Here is a 21,903-nt window from a genome sequence, read left to right on the forward strand (position 1 = left end):
CAGAACTCAGGGTGATGGTCCCCACAGGAATCCAACCTGCACATAAACATACTAGAGCTCAGAGTGGAATTTTATGCATGCCAGCATTTCCTACACCTCATACGTAACGACACGGTACAAATCTTTACGGATAATCAGGCAACTATGTATTACATCAACAGGCAGGGAGGTACCAGAGCCTATGCAGGGAGGCTGTCCGCCTCTGGACATGGTGCATCGCACACAGCATCTATCTGCATGCCCATTTCTACCCAGAGAATCTCCAGGTGGATAGCAGACTTCATCAGACTTGCCTGCTCCACCTTTAGCTGAGATCCTCTGTTGTAGCTACATGCACACTCTACAAGGGCCATAGCGGCTTCTACAGCTTGCTTCTATAGCATCCCTTTTACAGGCATTTGTTGATCTGCAGTGTGGTCCTCGAGCCACCTGTTGTCAAAGCATTTATGCTCTTGATACTTACCTGTCCCGTGATACTCGGTTTGGGCACCGCGTTCTAGCTACTGTGCATGATACTGATTAGCTGAAGCACCCACCTCCGATCACTGATACTGCTCCATAGTCACCTAAGGTGGAACATCCACAGGGACACTGGAAGAGGAGGAGAGGGTTACTCATGGAATTTCTTCGAGATGATTGTCCCTGCGGGTGCTCCACCACCCGCCCTTCCTTCCCTCTGCTTTGGACATAGATTCAGGGCACTGCTACCTAAAATCTCTGACGGGAGGCGCAGCAACGCTCCAGACACCTAAGGTGGATAACCATCCTGAACAACCTATGTTACTGCACACATTGAGTAACCCTCTGTGTCCTCTCATTTGGTCCTATACTATGATTTGAACTTGGGAAAACTGACGCTTGATGCCTGCATGTATCATTCTATTTCTGAGACAGCCATATTACTTTTATCATGATTCCCAATTTTTAATGTACTTATTTCTTACAGGCTTGTAGGGTGGTATTTTAGTGAATAGTGTATGTGGTATGTTATATTCAGTAATGAGCTGACATTTTACTTTTTACATACATACCTTAAATACTATTTCAAAGGGAAATGAGTAACATGGTGAGAATTTGAGCAGTCTCCATAATATGAAAGATGTTACGGTACTTAGCCTTTTTGAGAATGTGTTATAAAGGTTCTGTTTCCAGACTTCCTACTGATATCTTCAGCTGATCCATTAACAATCCACTATTTCCAGTAAAATCCTTTCCCCAAAGCTTTACTTCAGATGTCCTCAGGGGCTGTTGTATTATGATAATGTAAAACTGGAGTAATCCTAGGGATGTATGATAGTATCAATAGCCATGTGTTATTTGTAACAACAGTTAGTGTTTGTATATTTGTTTTATTTCCTATAAAGACATCTATCTGCATATTAAGTCTAGCAAGATTGTTTATTTTTTTTTAAATTTTACACTATCATGTTGACAGATCCTGCCTTGATACCAAAGATGATTTCCTGCCTTCTAATTTTTAATCAGCTACGCTTGATAATTTATAGGTTTTGGGGAGTTGCTTAAAAATAAACATATGATGGAAATATTTGGTGGTACCATTTTAAGGTAATTGTGGTAAACTTTAAAATCCTGTATATATACTGAAGTGAGTTAAGTGAACTTTTATATCAACATTTTACTTTTTCATGTGAATTTAATATTTTTGATTTAGGGCTGGATTGATGGCACTATAAACCAAAGCTGCATCGTAACAGATACTTGCAATGCCTCCCCTTACCAGTATGCCTCATTCCTGACCCAGTGGACCACCTCCAGGAATGAAAAGGAAAATTAGTTCAGGAGATTGAAATTACTAAGAGCTCCTGGCCCCAGGGCTGGGGCTGCCGCCGGCTCCTGGCCCTGCTAGGGCAGCCCTCTGCCAGCAGCAGGCTGTGGGAGGGCGCTGCTCCCAGGCATCAGTTTAACCGGTGCTCAATAAGCATCACCCTCACCGGGTGATGCTTACTGTGTAACCAGTTACCTGTTCACATCCCTCCCTTAAACAGGAGTCTAAATTAGGCATTAGACTTCCAGAATCCTTCATTATTCTGGGATTGTACTGGAGTTCACCAGCCATCAGCAGAATGTTGGTCTGTCCGCGTGTGGTACTCCAGCTGGGACATGCATGCAAGATCCTCAGCTGCTGCTAATGGACTCAAGAAATTGTCCAGGTGTTAGGGAGTCAGACCTTTTTTTCATCTCAGACTAGCCCCTTTCCCTTCCCTCTCCCTTCCAGCAACAACTGAGGATCACATTGTCTTTTCATCATCATAGCTCCTCGGGATTGTCATTGTCAATCTGCTATGGCTCCTCAGGAATTAAAATAGGCCACAGCAGGAGTTACAAGGCGTGATCTGGTATATGAGGAGCGTTTTAAGAGGTTTTCAAAAATTCATAGAAGTGTGAATCGGAGAAGTCAAGACAATTGCTTCATTTTATGGTGAATACTATATCTGTATTATGTTTAGTTAGGTTGGTAGCCAAAAGGAACTCTGCAATAAAGCTGATGTCTTTCCTTTCCCATCTTGTCCTATGAATGAAATAAATGTTGTCTTGCTTTAAAAGGACCTATATTAGGCCTATGACGAGGTGTACCCTGTTTCATTTTGATTGCGTGCAGCTATGCTTCCTGTACTTTGCCTATCTGATGCCCCTTTCTGAATAATGACTAGGCAGTGTGTCACAATGTACTAAAATCCTGCTCTATGACGCACTTGCAGAGCAGGATTCTTACATATTTTAACGACCTGGCCCAGCCTATGTAAACTAAGCGGACAGTATGGTGTGCACATGGTAGGCCCAGTTCTTGCCTTGAGGCAGTAAGTGGCTCTCTTAATTGAGAAATTAGTTTCGTTTTATAGTCCACTTTTTAACGAGATAATGACAGGAAAGATGCCCTAAAAAGAGCATTTCTGAAGTTTTAAAAATTTGGAACTGTCTTACAGTTGTTTTAAGGGTGTTCCTAAGTAATCTTAGATGTATTTTTCCTGAAATCTGTGTGGTTTTAACATTGCCTGTTAGTCATATGAAATTTTTTTATCTTAAAGTTTTGCTGCTCTAATTCAGCCTTTTTTCCCTGACTATATACAAAGAGAATGTCAATGGAATTAGTTAATTGGACTTCTCACCAAAGGAAATTCAGAATGATTGTGTATATAAGCTTTTTTTCCTCTTGGGTCTTATGCTAAAGCTTCACCAGGCCAAATCCACCCCTTATATGCAGTAGTGAGGAAGATGGACCAGCATGCATAAGAACAGCTTGATTAGTCCAATGTTGTGTGAAGAGTTTTTATTTTCTTTGGCTATGTGCCTCTGTTGACACATCATAGAATTGTAGGAATAGAAGCGACCTCGAGAGGTCATCTAGTCCACTCCTCTGCACTCATGGCAGCACTAAGTATTATCTAGAAAGACCACTCCTGACAGGTATTTGTCTAAAGTGCTCTTAAAAATCTGCAGTGATAGAGCTTTCATAACCTCCCTGACTAGTTTATTCCAGTGCTTAACTGCTGTACCAGTCAGGAAGTTTTTCCTGTTGGCCAGCCTAAACCATCATAAGCGGCATGTGGGTGTAAGGCAGGCAGGGAGCCTGCCTGAGGCTTCTGCTGGGACATGGGCCGGATCTGGCCCATGAGCCGTGTTTTGCCACTCCTGCCATAGCATATAAAATGGCATGGGTTAGACTGGAGATTTTCCAAGAACTGTAGTCTAAATATTTGGGTGAAAATGCTAAACCTATGCTGTGGCTGATTTTGTATTAGTGTCATTGATGTAAACAATAACACTGCTGTGTATCTGTTTTCTCTAATATATTAACTGAAACCTTTAGGATTCTCCAGCTGGCTTTTAAGTATAGCCAAAATATAGTAAATTAACAATAAATATGTATAAAAGACATAGCTGGCAATAAGGACAGATGGTAGAACAGAATCCTGCTTTAGTGATTAATTGAAATTGGAAATTGTTTCTTTATACTGTAGATGGACATGGGGAGAGAACAGGACAGTGGCATTTATCACCGTAACAGCAAATATCCCACACAGTTGTTTCCATGTGGCCTAGAGATGCCTGAATCTGAAAATGCTCAAAGCAGTAACAAAGCAGGGCTTAACAGGTCAGAATTGATCTATTCAGTTCTATCTTACATAAACATCTGAGTTAATGGTCATGTGCTTTGGTGTAAGAGATTCTTTGTGTGCCAGAGATATTGTAACTAAAGCAATAACCTTTATACTGGATCCTTGCAACTAAAACATTATGCAGTATTCAGTCAGTATACAGCAACTGTTCTGATGATGCAGGAATTTAAAAAATGGAGTTGATGGACAAAAAAGTTAATGCTAGATAAACACTGGTGTACTTTATTTTAATTCTTTCGTGAAAAATGTATTTATACCACATCTGTGTGAATGCAGTTCTTCACGTGCTTACTCATATGTATTCCAGTTAGGTGTGAGAATGCTGCATGTATGACTGTGAGAGAGCTTTTCCCTAGTTGCTACCTTCCAGGTCAGCTGTGGAGCTCCCTGGAGCATCACCAGTACAATGCCCTATATGACCCGCCCAGCCCAACTGCTCCTGTGTTTCTTCTCACTGCCAGTGGCAACTGTTGGAACTTTGGCTCTCTTGCTTTGCAAAGTGCCATTCATCATTAATTAGTACATTTGCCCTTCAGTGACTTGGGGCATGCCAGAGCCTCAGGGCTTTGTGCAGTGCAGTGCTTGCCTGAAATGCATGCCAACAAGTGACCCCCACGACTTGTCTTGGGTGTCTGGAGGAATCTCATCAACCTGATAGGTGTAAGATCTGCAAGGCATTTAAGCCTCATGCCAGAAGAGAGTGGGACATTCATTTAAGATAACTCCTCATGGAATCTGCCTTAGATCCACATCGCCTGGAACTGGCACCAGGCACACAGTCTTAGCCTATTCTAAGCCATTATAATTGTAATGCCTGGTCGTTCCAGGACCAGCTTCCCCAGGACTCCTGTACTGAGTTTGACTATCGTACAGGATGGCAAGGCAGTCTCCCACACCTGCATCCAGGCACCCTTGGACGCTAGGGACTTGGCAACACAGGTTTTGGTCTCTGGTACTGACATGAGGTGAGTGGCGTGTCTCCAACCTTTGGGCCTTCCCCTAGAGGTGCAGCAGACCATCCAAGACCTTCCCTTCGACAAGGGGGCCTTTTTGCAGATCAGACCAACTCTGGCCTTCACAGCTTCAAAGACTCATGCAATACATGAAATCTTTAAGTATGCACACTCTGGCTCCCAAAGGAAGATCTTTAAGCCTCAGCCTCCACAGAGGCCCTTCCCATTCAGACCCAGAACTGATTTTTCATGTTGGCGGTCTTGATACCCCCATCGCAAGCCATCTTGGACCATGGTCTGATAACAACCAGGGCCAGCCCAAGTCTCCCTCTGGGTTCAAGCAGGCCTTTGGAAGGTGTGCCTGAGGACCGAGTACCGATGCAACTGGATCATTTCCCTTTCAGAGACCGACTATCCCATTTCCACTATGTCTGGTCTGGAATCATTTCGTGTCTGGCTTTTCTTCCTCACATTTGGGGAAAGAATATGGTGGTCCTGACAGACAACACGACCGCCATAAATTACAAATAGGGTGGTGCATGATCTTCCTTGCTTTGCCAGGAAACCCTTTGCGTGTGGGACTTGTGTGTAGCTCACCCAGTTCACCTGGAAGTGCCTTACCACCCTGGAACCCAGGAGCAGCTGGTAGATCACCTCAGCACGTGTTTCTTTGCCCATGAGTGGTTGCTTTGGCTGGATGTCCTCCATAACATCTTCCAGTGGTGCGGGTTTTTCCTGGTTAGACCTCTTTGCGATTCAGCAGAACTGGAAGTAGCTGGGACAGCCCCTGCCTGTGGCGGAGGGAGAGGGGCCTCCAGACTGGCAGGAATGATCCGCCAGCCCTTCCCTTTATTATTTAACTGGTTAGCCAATTAAACAGGATTTTACATCCCTAGTAAAAGACAAGAGAAGAGCTACGTAGGGCTATGATGCCAGTAGTATACTGATGATATGCCTTTGTCCTTTGTCTGGCCTAGGCTGGATCAGGAACAGCTAGTTTAAAATATCAGGTTAGGCTAGACTGATGCTGGTTGGAAGAGAAGTATTTTGAGGATTACCCAGGGGGTATGTGGTACTATGCAAGTTCAAGATCGTGAGCAGCTCGCCTTGCCCTGTACTGATGTTGATCATTTAGAATGGCTTTCCAACTTTGGGTAGCAAGAACACTCCATTTTTTTTCTAACAGTGACCCAAGTATATCCATTCTCAAATAGCCATGTATTTCAGGCCATACTGTTGTCATTCACTCTCTCTGTGATTGTATTAGATGTTTAGAAAGAAGCTGCAACTTCTGCATTGCATATTTAGAACAAAAATACTGAAGAGAACATACTACACTAATGCTACTCACAGGTTTCCCCGCTTGTCACGAAAGTCACTGGTAGGATATTGCTACCACTCTGCAGAGCCCTTAACATGGGTGGGGAACCTCAGGCCTGGGGGCTGGATGTGGGCCCTGGCTTGTCTGGATTCGGCCCTCAAGGCTCCCCTCAGCACTGGGGAGCCTGCCCTGGTGCTCCAGCTTCCCCATCATCTCCCCATGGGGCTGAAGCACACACACTCTACTAGCCTGCGGGCCCCCCTCCCACCCAGGCTCTGGTGTGTGAGAGGAATGAGGGGAGTGTCTTTCTCCTGGGTGTGTCTAGACTACAAGGTTTTTTGGAAAAATTGGCCTTTTGGCCTCAGTGGCCTTTTTTTTTTTTCGAAAAAACTTCCCCTGCGTCTAGACTCCTGCTGCATTCTTTTGAAAGTAAATTGAAAGAACGTGGCAGTTTTTTCGACCATGGGAAACCTCATTTTATGAGGAATAACGCCTTTTTTTTGAAAGTGCTCTTTTGAAAAAAGGCGCTATGAAATGCAAAAACTGCTTTTTCGAAAGAGCATCCAGACTCCCTGGACGCTCTCTTTCGAAAAAGCGGCTTGCTTTTTCGAAAGTACTGGTTGTAGTCTAGACGCACTCTTTTGAAAGAGGCTTGCAGTCTACAGGTAGCCTCTGTCAGTTTTTTTGTTTTGTTTTGCGCTGGTGGGTTGCTTCTCACTTGTGTGCGGCCCCTGACTGATTTTCTGTACGTCAGTGGTCCCTGATCCAAAAAAGTTTTCCCACCACTGCTTTAGCATGGGACTATCCTGTTATCTCAGGCTGCTTTTTTTCAGGATCTTGTGTGGCAGCTGCAATTGTTTGGCATGCTATATTTAACAGATCCCAAATATAAACTTAGAGAGGCAGAGATTGGAGTGCATGACTCCCTTCTTTACCAAAGCATCTCCAGAGAACTAAAAGAAAACTCAGAAGGTAGAAGCTGGAAGTTTTTTTTTTGTTTTTTTTTAAGCAAGAATTATGTGGTGATTAAGAATGAAGTTGGTTATTTACTTAGTGTCTTATTTAGTATCTTTTTGCTTTCCCTTTGCCATTCATGCACTTGGCAACATTTTGGAGCCTTTTTTATATGTTCAGAGCTGGTCTATCTAGAACAGTAGCTTTCAATCTGAGTCTCATGGATCTCTGGGGATCTGCAAACTATGTCCAAGATTTCCAAAGGGGCCTTCATCTCCATTCAAAATTTGTTAGGCATCCACAAAAGCAAAAGGGTTGAAAAATCAGTGATCTAGAAGAATTATGTTCTTACCTCCAAATGTAGGGACATAAGGATGCAACTCCTCTGAAATTCAGATGAGTATGTGTATAACTGAATGAGAAATGCATTTAAATGAAGAGTGGAGATCCATTTTCTTAGTGATTGCCATGCTATAATCTGTGGAGAATTGGACATTCTTTCTGTGTAAGATTTTGTTTGGCCTTGGTTTTTGAAAGAGTAGAGTAGTTGTGATGCAAACAAAACTTAGGTGTATGGAGAAGAGGTCTGAGAATGGGGTAAGATTGGCAAAGATTGCCGTGGTTAAATAATATAAATATCACTGGAATTGAAAGTGGTGGGCCTGGCTGAGTGGTTTGGCAGTCCAAGGATCAGTATAGTGTAAGAATATGTAGCTCAGGTCTTTAAATTCATCCATCACTCCTTTAGATTTGGAATGCAGTGGAAGTGGTATGCTGATTCTGTGAGTAGGGAGGTAAGGATTAGGTGAATTTCCATCCAAAAGAAGGATTGGGGGAAAATTGCCATTTATATCAATTCAGGAATGTTATTGGCTTGAATCCGGTGAAGGGGATAGTTCACTTATAAAACGTGACTAAAAACTGTGTTTAAAAATTAGACTGATAAATGATCATTAAAACACTAAGCTGTGCTATTTAGAAAAAACATAATTTTACCAAGACACAAGTTATTTAACAGTAGAAATCTTCCATAATCTGTTAGTATTTTATTTTAAAAAGTAAAAGATAATTTGCATATAAAGCTGGATTACCCATATAGCAGGAAAAATGAATGTTTAAATGTACACCGAATAAACCATGACAGACTACAAAAACTCAATAATTCAATGAACATAATGGAGTCCCAAACCTGATTGGAGAGTCTGGTTGCTCCTGTAATACAAATGTTATAATTATAAAAAGGCAGTTTTGACACAAGTATTTATTTTTTAGCACAGAGTCTTTCATCTCTGTATAAAGACCTGCCAGTCTAATTTGCAACTAATTCTCAGAAGATAAATTCTTGACATTTTAGATAGAATTCTGTAGTGGTTATAATACAAATATCTATCCCTGCTATTATTTTCTTTAAACGAGGATTTTATAAAATATTGCATCCTATCTTTAAGATATTTCCTAATACTAAACTTTTAATCTTTTTTAAATGATCATTGTTTGAAATGTTTTTTGCAGAGAATATTACTATTTTATAAACTGTACGTGAATAGATTACGTAAATGTCTAGACCAAGACTGTATATTAGCTTATAAAAATGCAGCAGGTATCCCCTTCTTACCTTCATGCTGGCTGACTCTCAGCAAAGTCTGACTATACTGTAACGTTTGTACATGTTACAGGTATTTAAAACATCTCTTGAATGATTAACCACAGATTATGAAACCAGCGACCCCTATCTCTAAAGCTTTTCATTTGCTGAAGTGATAAATCCAGCTGTTGTAGTCAGTTATTCAGTATTTCTTGATATTATTATCCTTGTAAATAAATTAATTCTTTGTTTTCCAAGCACAATTTTCCTGTAAGCTATCAAACTTTCAGAAAGCTCCCATTAGAATGTCTGTCATCTTGTTTGTTGACATTAAGGAAATAGAACATGCTCAGCTCCTTGACAGATCACATCCAAGGATCCTTCAAGGTGCGGAGCATATTGTACTCTCATTTTATACCAGTAGGGCTATGTCTAGACTGCAGGCTTCTTTCGAAAGAGCCTCTTTCGAAAGATCGCGTCTAGGCTGCAGGCGGATCTTTCGAAAGAGAAATCCGCTTTTTCGAAAGAGAGCACCCAGCGAGTCTGGATGCTCTCTTTCGAAGACGGCCTATTTACATTGAAGAACGCCTTCTTTCGAAAGAGGGACTTTCGAAAGAAGGCGTTCTTCCTCGTAAATTGAGGTTTACCGCCATCGAAAGAACGCGGCTTGAGTCTGGACGCAGGGGAAGTTTTTTCGGGAAAAGGCTACTTTTCCCGAAAAAACCCCTGAGTCTGGACACGGCCTAGGTGTGGCGAGTCCTTAGTGTCTCTTAGGATAAGGACCAGTGTCTTGGCTTGTAAGAGCAACTTTAACTCTTTGCACTGCCTTTCATTTCTATAATCAGGTATGCTAAGAGATATCCTAAGGGGTGTGTGTGTGTGTGTGTGTGTGTGTGTGTGTGTGTGTATGCGCGCACACACACAATATGTTTTTGTTCTTTCAACAGCTACATCCCCTCGAGTTTCTTCAGAGCTAGAGCAAGCACGACCCCAGACAAGTGGAGAGGAGGAGCTCCAGCTGCAGCTTGCATTAGCAATGAGCAGAGAAGTTGCAGAGCAGGTCAGTATCCTGTCTATTATAATCATTCTTTGTCTATGCACTAACTGCAAAGAGGAACACCATCTTCCAAGAATGCTGTTTGGTCCCATTCCCCTGGGAACTATGCAAGGTAATAACTGTTAAACCCATTGAGAATAAGACATGGCAGCCATTTTGAAATGAGACCTCCTGTCTGGAAGAACATTATTCTCCTGGACTCTCATTTATGAAGAATTATTGCAAAAAAAACCAAACAAAAAAACCCCCCCCAAAAACCTCCTGCTAATGTGGCAAGCATACAAAATTTCAGTGAGTTGTAACTATAAACTGCTAAAATTGAAGAGTGTGGTGTTCTGTTAAGATCATTTGGGACAAATAAAAAGGTGACCTGTAATACTAAATTTCTTAAAATGCTAATTTTTAATTAATTTTACCTCCAGCTAGTCTGACTTTTTTTTTTTTGTAATTCACAGAAAATGTATTTTGTATTCACAGTAAATGCTGTATTATTGGGGAGACTATATATAACAAAGGGGTTGCATCTCAACTATACATTCAGAACTTATCCTTAATTATGGAATCATGCCAGATACTTCCATAATGATCTTCAAACATCAGTTTATAACTGTACATTCAATATAAAAGTCTTTGTTCGAATAGGGATACAACAAGGAAGATGATTTTTTTCTTGCTTAACTATAAAGCTAGAAATAATTAATTTAAACTAAAATAGAAAAGATACAACAATTAGGGAATAAGATCAAATTCAGAAAGTGGTGATGGAATCAAAACCATTTGAGATGAATTTGATATGAACCAATTAGAAATGGCCCGAAGATTTTAGACTCCCACAAAAAAAAAAATGGATCTCACTAGAGTGATTCTTGGTTCCTTGTAGTCCTAACAATTCTATCAAATGTTGAGAGAGAGTGACAAAAGCTAGGAAAACTGAAGTTAAAACGGCTGCCCCATAATAATGGTTCATAGTAGTTTGAAGATGGAATATTGGCTTTTTCTTTAAATTCTTTCTTTATCAGTTTAAGCAAGCCATTTTTGGTTTCTCATTCTGGGAAAGTTATAAAATCAAGTTTTCAACTGAGATTTCAAGTGGACTGTATATTAGAGAATGAGTGTTAGGTAGTTTCGGCCTGTGCCTAAGTGAGGAGAGATGCCCAAGGAACCCTCATCATGTCACATGCAAGGGACAATCTGTCCTTTGTAACCCACTGCACATCTCTGATGCAAATTGTTCCAAAGGGGGTTGGCAAGAGTTGAGGCTATTGTAGGCCTTCTCCCTGCACTGGCCTGCCAAGTGGGCTAAGCACATGGAGGGAGCAGACTGCACCATTTTACACAGTCTAGCCCAACAGTATCAACAGTGTGTCTTCTTTTGCAGGAGGAGCGCCTCAGACGTGGAGATGATCTGAGATTACAGATGGCTCTGGAGGAGAGTCGCAGAGACACTATTAAAATTCCCAAAAAGAAGGAGGTAGTGCCTTCAATTAAGAAATTCCTGGTTATGCTGCAAAATGATGAGATACAGTCAAACATAGCTTAATCTGAGCTTGTATATGCTTTTGGGATTTTGTTGTGGTAGATGTGATTCATTCATGCAGGCTAAAGACAAGGCAGCTGATCAGTGAAGGTGTGTAACAGAACAAAATATTGCTTTGTGGTATGATGGACATGCTACTTCAGGGTAGAAGTCGTCTTGATTAAAGCCTAAAAATATTTCTTCCCACAGCATACAACTTTGTTGGATCTCATGGACGCACTGCCCTCATCAGCACCAGCCCCCCAGAAAACTGAACCTTGGGGACCCACAGCTGGAGCAAACCAGAAAGACCCCTGGGGAGGATCTGCAGCTACAGCTACTACATCTGACCCATGGCAGTCATTTGGTAAGAGTAAACACTGGCAGAAGTAGTGTTGAAAAACACTCGTGGTGCTGACGTTGCCCAAGATTTTCTATAAGTGAGCAGGTTGACGTTCTCCATAACAAGTATTTTGATCTAACGTGGTTGATTTTTCATAAACCAGCTAGGTCATTTCATCCACAGGAAACTGTAATGGAAATTTCAGTCTGTTTAGTTTGATTTTATGCCATTGTAGTTAGGCTTTATACCCCCCAAGGGAGGGAAGTGAAAACTGAGTTGGTAGCAGAAACTGTGTGTCTCATGTTGGAGATACTCATTCTCTGACTTGTAGTTGTATTCAGCATCTTAGATTCTTAATCTATTAGGCGGTGACAGGCATCTAAATCAGGTTCTTATAATCTGCAATCCATTGCAAGTGGATTTCAATGTGTTACTACTGCTCTTAATGAAGAAGTGTGTTTGTACTGACATAGTCAATAGTAAATCAGTTAACTTGTTTAAATCTCAGTGATAGCTGTGTTAGTCTGTAACATTAAAAACAATGAGCAGTCCTGTGGCACTCAGAGACTAATAAATATATTATGAGCTTTCATGGCTAAAACCCACTTCTTCAAAAGACGTCCGTGGTGGTACTCCACAGTTGGTGTAGGTACGTCCCAGCGCCTGAGGTGCTGGGACGCATCTACACCTACTGTAGAGCACCCCCAGGGATGCCCATCTCGAAGAACGTCAGTTTCAGGAAGGTAAGTAACCTCCTCTTCTGATGAAGTGGGTTTTATCCATGAAAGCTCATGATGTAATATATTTGTTAGTCTCTAAGGTGCCACAGGACTGCTCGTTGGTTTAAATTAGGTATTTTTTCAATAGATCTATAATGGGCAAAATCTAATGTTAAATTTATTGTAATCCTTTATGAAACCCTGAAGATGTCTTGATTTGACTGTTAATGTGTATGTATTTGATGCAGAAAGATCTGAACCTGCACATGTTAGAGAGCTATTTAATTTCTGGGTGTCTTTCCTATTCTTTTTATTGCCTCCCAGCTAAGTCCTTTTGGATTTGCCAGACCTATTTGGCAACCTGCTTTTAGGGCCCATGGACTCCAAGGCTATCCAAAGAGTTTATTCTGTTGTATAAGAAAATCCAGAGCTCTTACAGGGGTCTTCAGATAGCTTAATCTTTAGGGACAAATCCAGACAGCCTGGGCAGAAAAATTTCCCATTTCCGTGAAGTGTTTGACTTTAGTTATGCTGCTTCAGCTGCATGCAGGTGTTTCCAGGATCCTCTTCTACTGAACACTGGGGAAAAAGTAATTAAAACAAATGATCCGCAAACATTACTAGTTAAATTGTGGCGCATATGATCTGGGTTGATTTGCTGAGCTGTGTAGTTGAATGAAGGACGTATTTCCCAGAAGCTTTCCGAGGTTTGTTTACCAAGGTTCAGAAATAGAATGAGATGTGTGGGAATGGCAGAAAAACCCTGAAAGCAGAGGAAGGCCAAGGACTGCTTCTTTCAAAATCTCTCATCATTGAATGCATTGATGGGGGGGTGGGGCTCTGAATTTTCTGTGATCTGCAGCCAGGAGCATCTACACGATTTCAATCCAGTCAGGAGTTACTCAGGCAGGAACCAAATTAGTCTAAATCAGAGATCCAGGAGAATCAGCTAGAGGTTCTCTTCTATTTCCTCTGGGCATGAAGGAAGCGAAGCAGACAATTTATGGAAAGGTGTAAAACTGTTGAGGGTCACATCCCAACAGTCACTGTTTCTGGCTGAAGTCCTAACCCACTGTCTACTCCACTCCCTCTGCTCCCCAATCAACTGGTAACTGTTATTTTAGGGATGTTAGCATGTAGTTGTTTACAGGATTAATCCTAATGATTACATGCACTTACCCCCCTTGCTGCCTCTCTATCAGAGGCAACAAGGGGAGTTGGGAGCTAATGCCCATGGGGAGCCAGCTTTTAAGAGGGCTTTCTGCACATGCTTGTTCTGTGGAGCCACCTGCCCTCCCCTCCCCCTGCTGCCTCCCTCGGGCAGCAGTGCGGGTGGTGAGGGGGTAGGCAGGAGCCAGTGCACACAGGAAGTGGCTTTTGCCTGTCCTCCTCCTCCTCCCCTCCCGTTCCCCCCCGCCTTGCTGCTTCTATATCAGAAGAAATGGGGTAGATGGCAGACTGGAGCTGGTGCTCATGGGAAGCAGGCTTTTACTGGCTCCTGCCCCGGGTGTATAAAAATGTAATCACTAAAAAAATCCACAAATACCTGCTAGTTAAGGGTATGTCTACACTACCCCCCTAGTTCGAACTAGCGGGGTAATGTATGCATACCGAACTTGCTAATGAAGCCCAGGATTTGAATTTCCCGGGCTTCATTAGCATAAAGCCGGCTCCGCCATTTTTAAAAGCCGGCTTGTTCGAACCCCGTGCCGCGCGGCTACACGCGGCACGGGCTAGATAGTTCGAACTACGTAATTATTCCGAACTATCTGTACGCCTCGTGGAACGAGGTGTACAGATAGATCGGAATGGCTACATAGTTCGAACTATCTAGCCCGTGCCGCGTGTAGCCGCGCGGCACGGGGTTCGAACAAGCCGGCTTTTAAAAATGGCGGAGCCGGCTTTATGCTAATGAAGCCCGGGAAATTCAAATCCTGGGCTTCATTAGCAAGTTCGGTATGCATACATTACCCCCCTAGTTCGAACTAGGGGGGTAGTGTAGACATACCCTTAGTCTCTAGTTCATATACCAATTCAAACCCATACGATCTCAAGTACCAGTAAAGGACATACTGAGTATTCCCTTCTAGCAATATACACCTATTTTTCATGGGTCAGCTATTAACCAGATGTTTTACTCAGTTGGCTCTTACTCAGAGGCTCTGTCACTTGCAGCCTGTTTCAGAGCTGTCATCTATAGGCTGTTTTCTCTGACCTGAAACCAAAGGCCTGAGTTCTAGCTTCTGCCATCTCCTTTGATGGACTAGAGTCCTCCTTTCTGCAGATCCTGATTTATAGGCCTCAAGTCCCTTTATCTCCAGGGTCTCCTGTCTTGTCTTAATGAAGTGCCAGTAAAATAAAAGTAACAATATGAAGATTCCCTAAAAAGCCAGCATTGTCATATCTCATTCTGAAGATGACACGGAGGACTCCGCTATTTGGGGATCGGTGTGGGGGAAAGGCAACACCCAGTGCCATTGTAGTTTTTTATTTTTTTTTTAAAAAGGAACACAGAAGCAAAAAAGACAATCTCTCTTATTCGTTGGCGTCTGTGACACACAAGACTCCTAAGAAACACCATTAAAAAGCAAAAGGGACAAAGCAGGACAAGTCTGGCGGGTATTTGTGGAAAATGGCTGTCTGTATAGGTTCTTGTGGTCCTGATAGTGACACTTGTGTGAGGAAGTTCATGTTTTCTCCTTCATAGACATCTTGCGCAGGGCTCCCTGGCCAAGGTAGTGGGGAATTAGCAAATGTATTTCAGAAATCTGGGATAGGAGCCAGAGATCACTAGCTCATTTTGTGCCTGGCGTGGACTCAGATTGACACCATACAACAGTGTGCCTAAGAAGAGCGGCAGAATAAGTTGAAGAAAATGCTTCATTCAGGAGTCCATTAGCTCCTTAGAAAATTTTTCTCTTGACTCTTGTGGACCTTATTAGGATTATGATCGCATGCATAGATTCTCCATTGGCCTAGATTCCATAAGTAACCCCCCACCTTTCGGACATCTCTGTTGATCAAGATCCCACAGAAAGTTATATGACTTGAATGATGGTAGATAAACCTGATTGGCGGGTAGTCAAAATCAATTTTTTTCTCCTCATCCTTTCCTTCCCTATGATCATGAGGTCCGCATGGCAGTTGTCTCCAGCTGATCTACAGGCTGCAAGTTTCTCTGAGTACTGAAGCATTGATGTCTTCTCATTTTAGCCCTGTGTGTAGCTGCTCAGCCATTGGGCCAGCCATGGTTCATTGTTTTGTTTTAAACCGAGTTTGCATCTTCACTGTGATGAGCAGTGAAACATGAGATGAGAAAAGGTCAATCAGAGTTCTAGAGTTTTCAGACAGTTTTATGTTTATAAGGAATATTACATCAACCTTGTGTTTTAAAGTTACAAGCAAAAACTTGTCAATTGATGGTATTAGCTGCAGCTGTCGAGTTTCCTGTCCTTGGCTCCCAACTTTATTAATGCTATGTATAACCAATCCTTGTTCTTGCTTGCCAACTACTTGGCTCCCAAGGATAGACCTTGAAGATGTCAGATTTATGAATCTTGATTGCTAGTGGAACAGACACTCATTAAAAAAGAGGATTTTAGTTCTGCCTAACTCTGCTTTGACATTTCAGTAGAGAGGAGTGGGGGAAGGTATTTTCCTAAATGCTCTTAGTTTCAACTGTTCAAATTTTGTGATCTATCTTATGAAAGAACAAAAGACAGTTTGAAAGCTTCCATTTATTGAGTGTAGTGTCATTAGCATTTCTTGCATGGCCTCATTAATCGTAACTCAACACACAATGCAGATGAAGGAAGTGTGAGTGCTAGATTGAGAGTAGCTGTATTCACACAAGCCCATAAGCATTTCCTGTTCTGTAGATGGGACAAAAACATGCCACCTGTTGAGGAAAGTGAGCGAACCCCTCTGCAAATCGGAAGTCAGGCTAGAATGCTTTTCTCCTGGTTTCCTAGTTGGCTTGTGTAGTGCTACTCTTTAAACTGAGGATTTGCTTGTGAACTGAAACAGCAAAGTGAACTGAGGTGATACAGCTGTCTACTACAAGAGGGCTCTGTCCTGTTCTTCTAATAAAGCGTTTAGCTTCTTTTTATATGTTTACATTTCCTCTTGGTAACTATATCTTGGTCTCTGTGGAAATCAAGATTTTGGAAAAAGGGTGGAGGTGAACACACAGTCTAACCTGAAGATAATTGTTAACTTTAAAAGGTTGTGTGGCTGTGCTATAAGCAAATAATTTTGTTTTTATATTAGTTTTGGCTGGTAAGTAAAATTTTCTGGGTTCCCATCAGTGCTTCCTCTAATTTTTTTTATGTTCATGTGCAAAATGAATTTTATGTGCACTAATCTGAAAATTATTTGAGACACATCAGTGCCATATTGGTGCACATAACAAAATTCGCTCTGCACATAGATGATCGGTGGAGGGACTGGGGCCGAGGGGTTCAAAGTGTGTGTGTGGGGGGGGGGGGAGGGGGAATGAGGGCTCCGGGTTGGGATGCAGGCCCTCAATTGAGGATGGAGATGAGGTGTTTGGGCTCCAAACTGGTGCAAAGGGGGTTGGAATGTGGGAGTGGGCTGAGGACAGGAGGTTGGGGTGGGGATATGGAGTCTGGGCAGGAGTTAGGGTTCATGGTTGGGATCTGTGGTCTAGGGGGGAGAGGATGGTGCAGTGGGCTCAGGGCTGAGATGTGAGATCTGGGAAGGAGTTTGGGACTTAGGTTGTAGGTGGGCTCAGGGCTGGGGCATTGGGGTGTGGAGCTCTTATCTGGGACAATTCCTGTTTGGTGTGTGGTTGGGGAGGGAGGGGGGAAGACAGCTGGCTTCATGCAGCCCACGTTGCCCTGCAGGCACTGCCTATGGAAGCTGTGGGGGCAGAGCCTCGAGGTGAGGGTAGCATGAGGACAGAACTTCCTGGTGCTTGCAGTGACATGGCTTCAAGTAGGCAGGGGGAATTGGCGACACCTCAAACCACCTCCCTCTCTCCTTATACCCACTGCCAGATAGGGTTGGCAGAGAGCACAAGGTGTTGAGTGGCTGCAGCCCCTAGAGCCTCTTTCTTAATCTGGCCCTGCTGCTGTGACCAAAGGAGCGCTCCTCTCTCCCAGTTGCAGCAGCTCCATGCATGGCAGCCCTAAGTCTCGGCTTTTGGGGAGAGGTCTGGAATAATCCATTCTGACAAAAGTGCAGCTTTGCTAGTACAGTGTAGGTGTCAAGTATAGTCCTCACCTGAGCGTGATGCCCTGGCTTGACTGAAATCTTGTTTGGCTTCTTCAGTGGCATCACAAGCCTGCGTGTTTTCATATGATGGTGGGAGAAGGTAGGAGGATATGGGGCTGAGCAAGTGAAGTTTGACTGGCACTTGGTCTTAAGGTGGTTAGTAGGGAAAGGGATTTGTGAGAGGATGAAATTAGCAAGAAATCTGACTTTGAACACATTGACATTTTGTTGTTTGTCTTGTCAGATCATAGATTCTTTAGGATAGGGACTATCTGCAATTCAGCCCCCCATTGGGGTTTTTAGGTTTTACTAAAATATAAATAATTTGGGAGGTTTGTTCTGTGGGAATGAAGAATAAGGCTTGAATTAGTAATGTACTGAAATGGGATGGATCAAATTCATTGCATAGGTTTCTTTCATTAAACTTGAACTTGCAGATCATATAAGTAAAGGACTAGAGAAGAGATTTGTATTGAGGGTGGGGATAATTACAGTCAATAGTGACATCAAAATGGGGGAAAAGAACAGGATAATTTGGAAATAGATGGGGACAGTTTAGAGAAGGCCTAATCACAAATTGGGATGAAAAGTTGTAGCTCAGAGAAAGTTGAATTTTTTACAAAATTATGGTGGAAACAAGAGAGTTTCAAAATGGCACATTTGAAGCTGTTAAGTAGGCTTTTCCTTGAACACTGAGTGTTTACATTAAGTCCTTGATTTCTTTTAGATAATGGCTTATAGAAGCACTAGTTCACTTGAAGTTATTTTAAATATAACCATTATTTATTATGTCACTTTCTGTCTGCACAATAATTCAGTGCTATGATGAGTGACAGTTTGCCATGAAAGCAAATTGCAGCAAGTTTAATTATTCAAGTGGGAGCATGTTTTTATTTTTCTGGAGTCGTCCATAGAAATTAATTGTCTGTGTATATATAGCATGGTAAAATTGGGGTAACATAGCATCCAGTATTTTACAATGATCTCTTAGTGCTTACTTTGCAGGGGCAGTGTTTCTAACTTAATTAATTTATTAGAAAACTTTGCAAAGTGACCGTATGCCTGATCTGTGATCCTGCCCTCTCTTGTTGCAGGTGCCAAACCAGCTGCTTCTGTTGATCCATGGGGAGCACCAACTGGATCCACTACTCAGTCTCTGTCCAAAAATGTAGACCCTTGGGCTTCTTCTCAGTCATCCTCCGTGGCAACAAAAGCTACTGTAGATCCGTGGGGACCACCACCTGGAAACAAAACTCTTTCCACTTCTGGTAAGAGACTGTGTTTACATTTGACATCCTTTCCAGTAAATAGGCTGTACTGAACTTGTGGTGTAAGCGTGCATGCCCTTTTTTTTTTTTTTTTTTTATTGAGGAGTGATTTTTCAACTTCTATTCATAGACTAACTTAAGATGATATGTGGGTGATGGTTAAATGGAGTGGATAAAAGAAATAGTTGCAGTTAAGGACTTAGAGCTGGATTTCAAAGTAAATAAGACCCACAATAGACTTTTAGAGCAGACATTTCAGTGCTATTATTTTGAGTCAGAGCATTGCATTCGTGTGGCTTTTTCCTCCTCCACTCCCTTCCACAACCTCTTCAGTCTTTATATTCACCTGCTACACACAGTTATGCAATGGACCTATGACAGCAGTGCAGTCACAACTCTCTTAAATTTTCTAAAAGCTTAATTTCTAAAACCTAGAGAACTAAAACAATTTGAAAATGTCAGTTGTTTTGAAGCTTTCAGTGTGGTAACTTGCTGTGCAAAAAGATGTCTCTGTGGATGTTAACTGCTAGTTCAGTGTTTGGTCAGCATTCATTGTTCCAAGGAGGAGGTTTTCAAAAGTGCAAATGGGAGGTTGGTGCTTTCCTGCCATTTAGGCGTTAGAAAAGATTCCTCCGTAAATTTTTCTGTAACAGTGCAGAGCCGTTACAACTCCTTGCCTGTGCCTTGAGGCTTTTACTGCTCTCAACAGTCATAATAGCAAGTTGGTTTGGGGTTGGTGCCATGACTCTCTGTGCTAAATGAAATGTTTGCAATCATTCCTCTGTGTACATTTTATAATAAATGAAGGATGTGTATGTGGAATGATAGGAGCATGTCTAATCTAGCTTTCTATGGACAAAGAAAGATGGAATGTTTCAAAATGGTTCTGTAAAATTAATGATACTAAAGATGTTTTATAACACTTTTTTTGTGAGAGATAAATAACATTTGCAACAGAATCTTTACTTGCATTCTGGTTTCACATTTTATCTCTGAGCTAGTTAGACGCCTCTACAGTGTGGTGATTCAAGATGTAATGCAGCTTAATGCTGATTGTTTTTAAAAGGGGCTTTCAAATTCTACCCCCTGTAGGTTTTGGGTAATATAATGACTATTTACATAGGTGTTTTCCCCTCCTTTTTGTTAAAGATGTTTCCATATCTGGTTAATGTCTTCTTCACTAATTGCAGAGCAAGGGTTAGGCTCCTCTTTGCTTAGCACTCTAATGCCACGATCTCCAGCCAGTTCTGAAGGAGTAGCCACTATAGTGGCTACTGTTATAGCGAATTAGCCACATTGTTCTGAAAATCTAAATAATTTTGTCCTCCAACTAGCTACGCTCAACCAACCAAATAGCCAAATGTGGCTAGCGTGTTGGATACCATACCTTATCTTCGTCAAGTACTGAGCATGTCTTTTCTGTTGCTCTCCAAATTCCTTTAATCTGTGAAGCAAGAAGCTGAATTGGGGAACCAAATTCTTACTCCATGTATGGCCACATTTACATTCCATTTTGTTTACCACTGTACTATATCCATGCTTCTAGTTCCAATACTACATAGAATTTGTGATGCCCATCACCCCAGCATCTGGATGCACACTTGATTGAACTGCTGGTTAATATATATGCTACCTTCTGTTTTGGGCAGTAAAATCACTGCTGCTCTCATTTCCCAATGGCACTATTTGATATTGCTGATACATCCTAAAGACACTTAACCACATGTGCCTTGGAAGGCCTCTGTACTGAGAAATCAGAGGAAGATAGTACCAGAGGTAAGGGCCAGATACTGAAAATGCACTGCTACTAGTCATAAAGAATTGGGTCTTGGGTAATGACAGCAGCACCACTCCAGCTGACCTTAATGGTCATGACAGGACAGAGAGAGAAATGGATTCTCAAGTAACATGAGTAGTTTAGAAATGGCTTTTAATAGCACTGGACATAATGCAGTTGAAGAGCTATTAATGCCAGGTGTCTTTTGTTCTCCTAAACAGGAAGTACGTCGTTTGACCTTTTCAGTAATTTGAATGGTACTGTTAAAGATGACTTTTCTGAGTTTGACAACCTTCGAAATTCCAGAAAGCCAGGTATGTGCCAAAGGGCAGTTTGATATAAGTTTTCTAAACCAACGGTTTTAATCTTTTTGGCTATGTCTACAGAGCATCATTATTTCTGAATAACTGACGTTATTCTGAAATAACATAGTCCGCGTCTACACAGCAAGCAGTTATTTCGACACAATGTTGAAATGGGGACTTCTTACTCCTCCTCCTGTAACCCTCGTTGTATGAGGAGCAAGGGAAGTTGATAGAAAAGTGCTCTACCTTGGACTTCCTGCTGTGTAGACAGCACCAAAAGTGGAAATAAGCTATTTCGACTTAAGCTAGGCAATTGAGACATAGCTCAAGTTGCGTAGCTTATTTTGGCTTTAGCCCTGCTATGTAGGCATGCCTTTTATGACAGAGCAAGATGCACCTTTCCCAGTGAATAAGTTCAACCCGGGGAGTGCATAGAACTTGTTGCAGTTTTTATAGATAACATAGTAATAAACCAGTTACCACCATGATATAATCTAATTTCCATAGTGCTTCATCCAGTTACCCCTATAAATTTAGCCCAATAACTTATGCTTAACTAAGCCACATCTTCAGTGTGTTCTCTGGGTATGAGTCATGGCGAGTAGATGAAGGCCATGGTAGAAGGCATGGAAACAAAGCAAGTTGAGTACATGTGTATTCAACGCTAGTGGAAGAATTATTGAAAGTTCACTTTTGGGGAAGTTTGTCACTGGATGAAAAAGAAACTGCTA

General features: G+C 42.0%; 1 protein-coding gene across 4 annotated transcripts in view; it reads left to right on the plus strand.

Moving 5' to 3' along the window:
- EPN2 (epsin 2) overlaps positions 1-21,903 on the plus strand; it is a 68,962-nt gene that overhangs the window by 38,330 nt on the left and 8,729 nt on the right. For 3 of the 4 annotated variants that reach the window (XM_075899785.2, XM_075899786.2, XM_075899784.2), the window contains exons 3-7: positions 9,900-10,012; positions 11,388-11,480; positions 11,736-11,892; positions 18,917-19,090; positions 21,089-21,181. In XM_075899785.2, the coding sequence (XP_075755900.2) occupies positions 9,900-10,012; positions 11,388-11,480; positions 11,736-11,892; positions 18,917-19,090; positions 21,089-21,181 (630 nt within the window). Of the gene's footprint in view, positions 1-3,980; positions 4,115-9,899; positions 10,013-11,387; positions 11,481-11,735; positions 11,893-18,916; positions 19,091-21,088; positions 21,182-21,903 lie in introns of all 4 variants that reach the window. The other variant, XM_025180940.3, reaches the window with a different exon arrangement.

This window comes from Pelodiscus sinensis, chromosome 15, assembly GCF_052426305.1.
Source record: "Pelodiscus sinensis isolate ZL-2025 chromosome 15, ASM5242630v1, whole genome shotgun sequence".
NCBI lineage: Eukaryota > Metazoa > Chordata > Testudines > Trionychidae > Pelodiscus > Pelodiscus sinensis.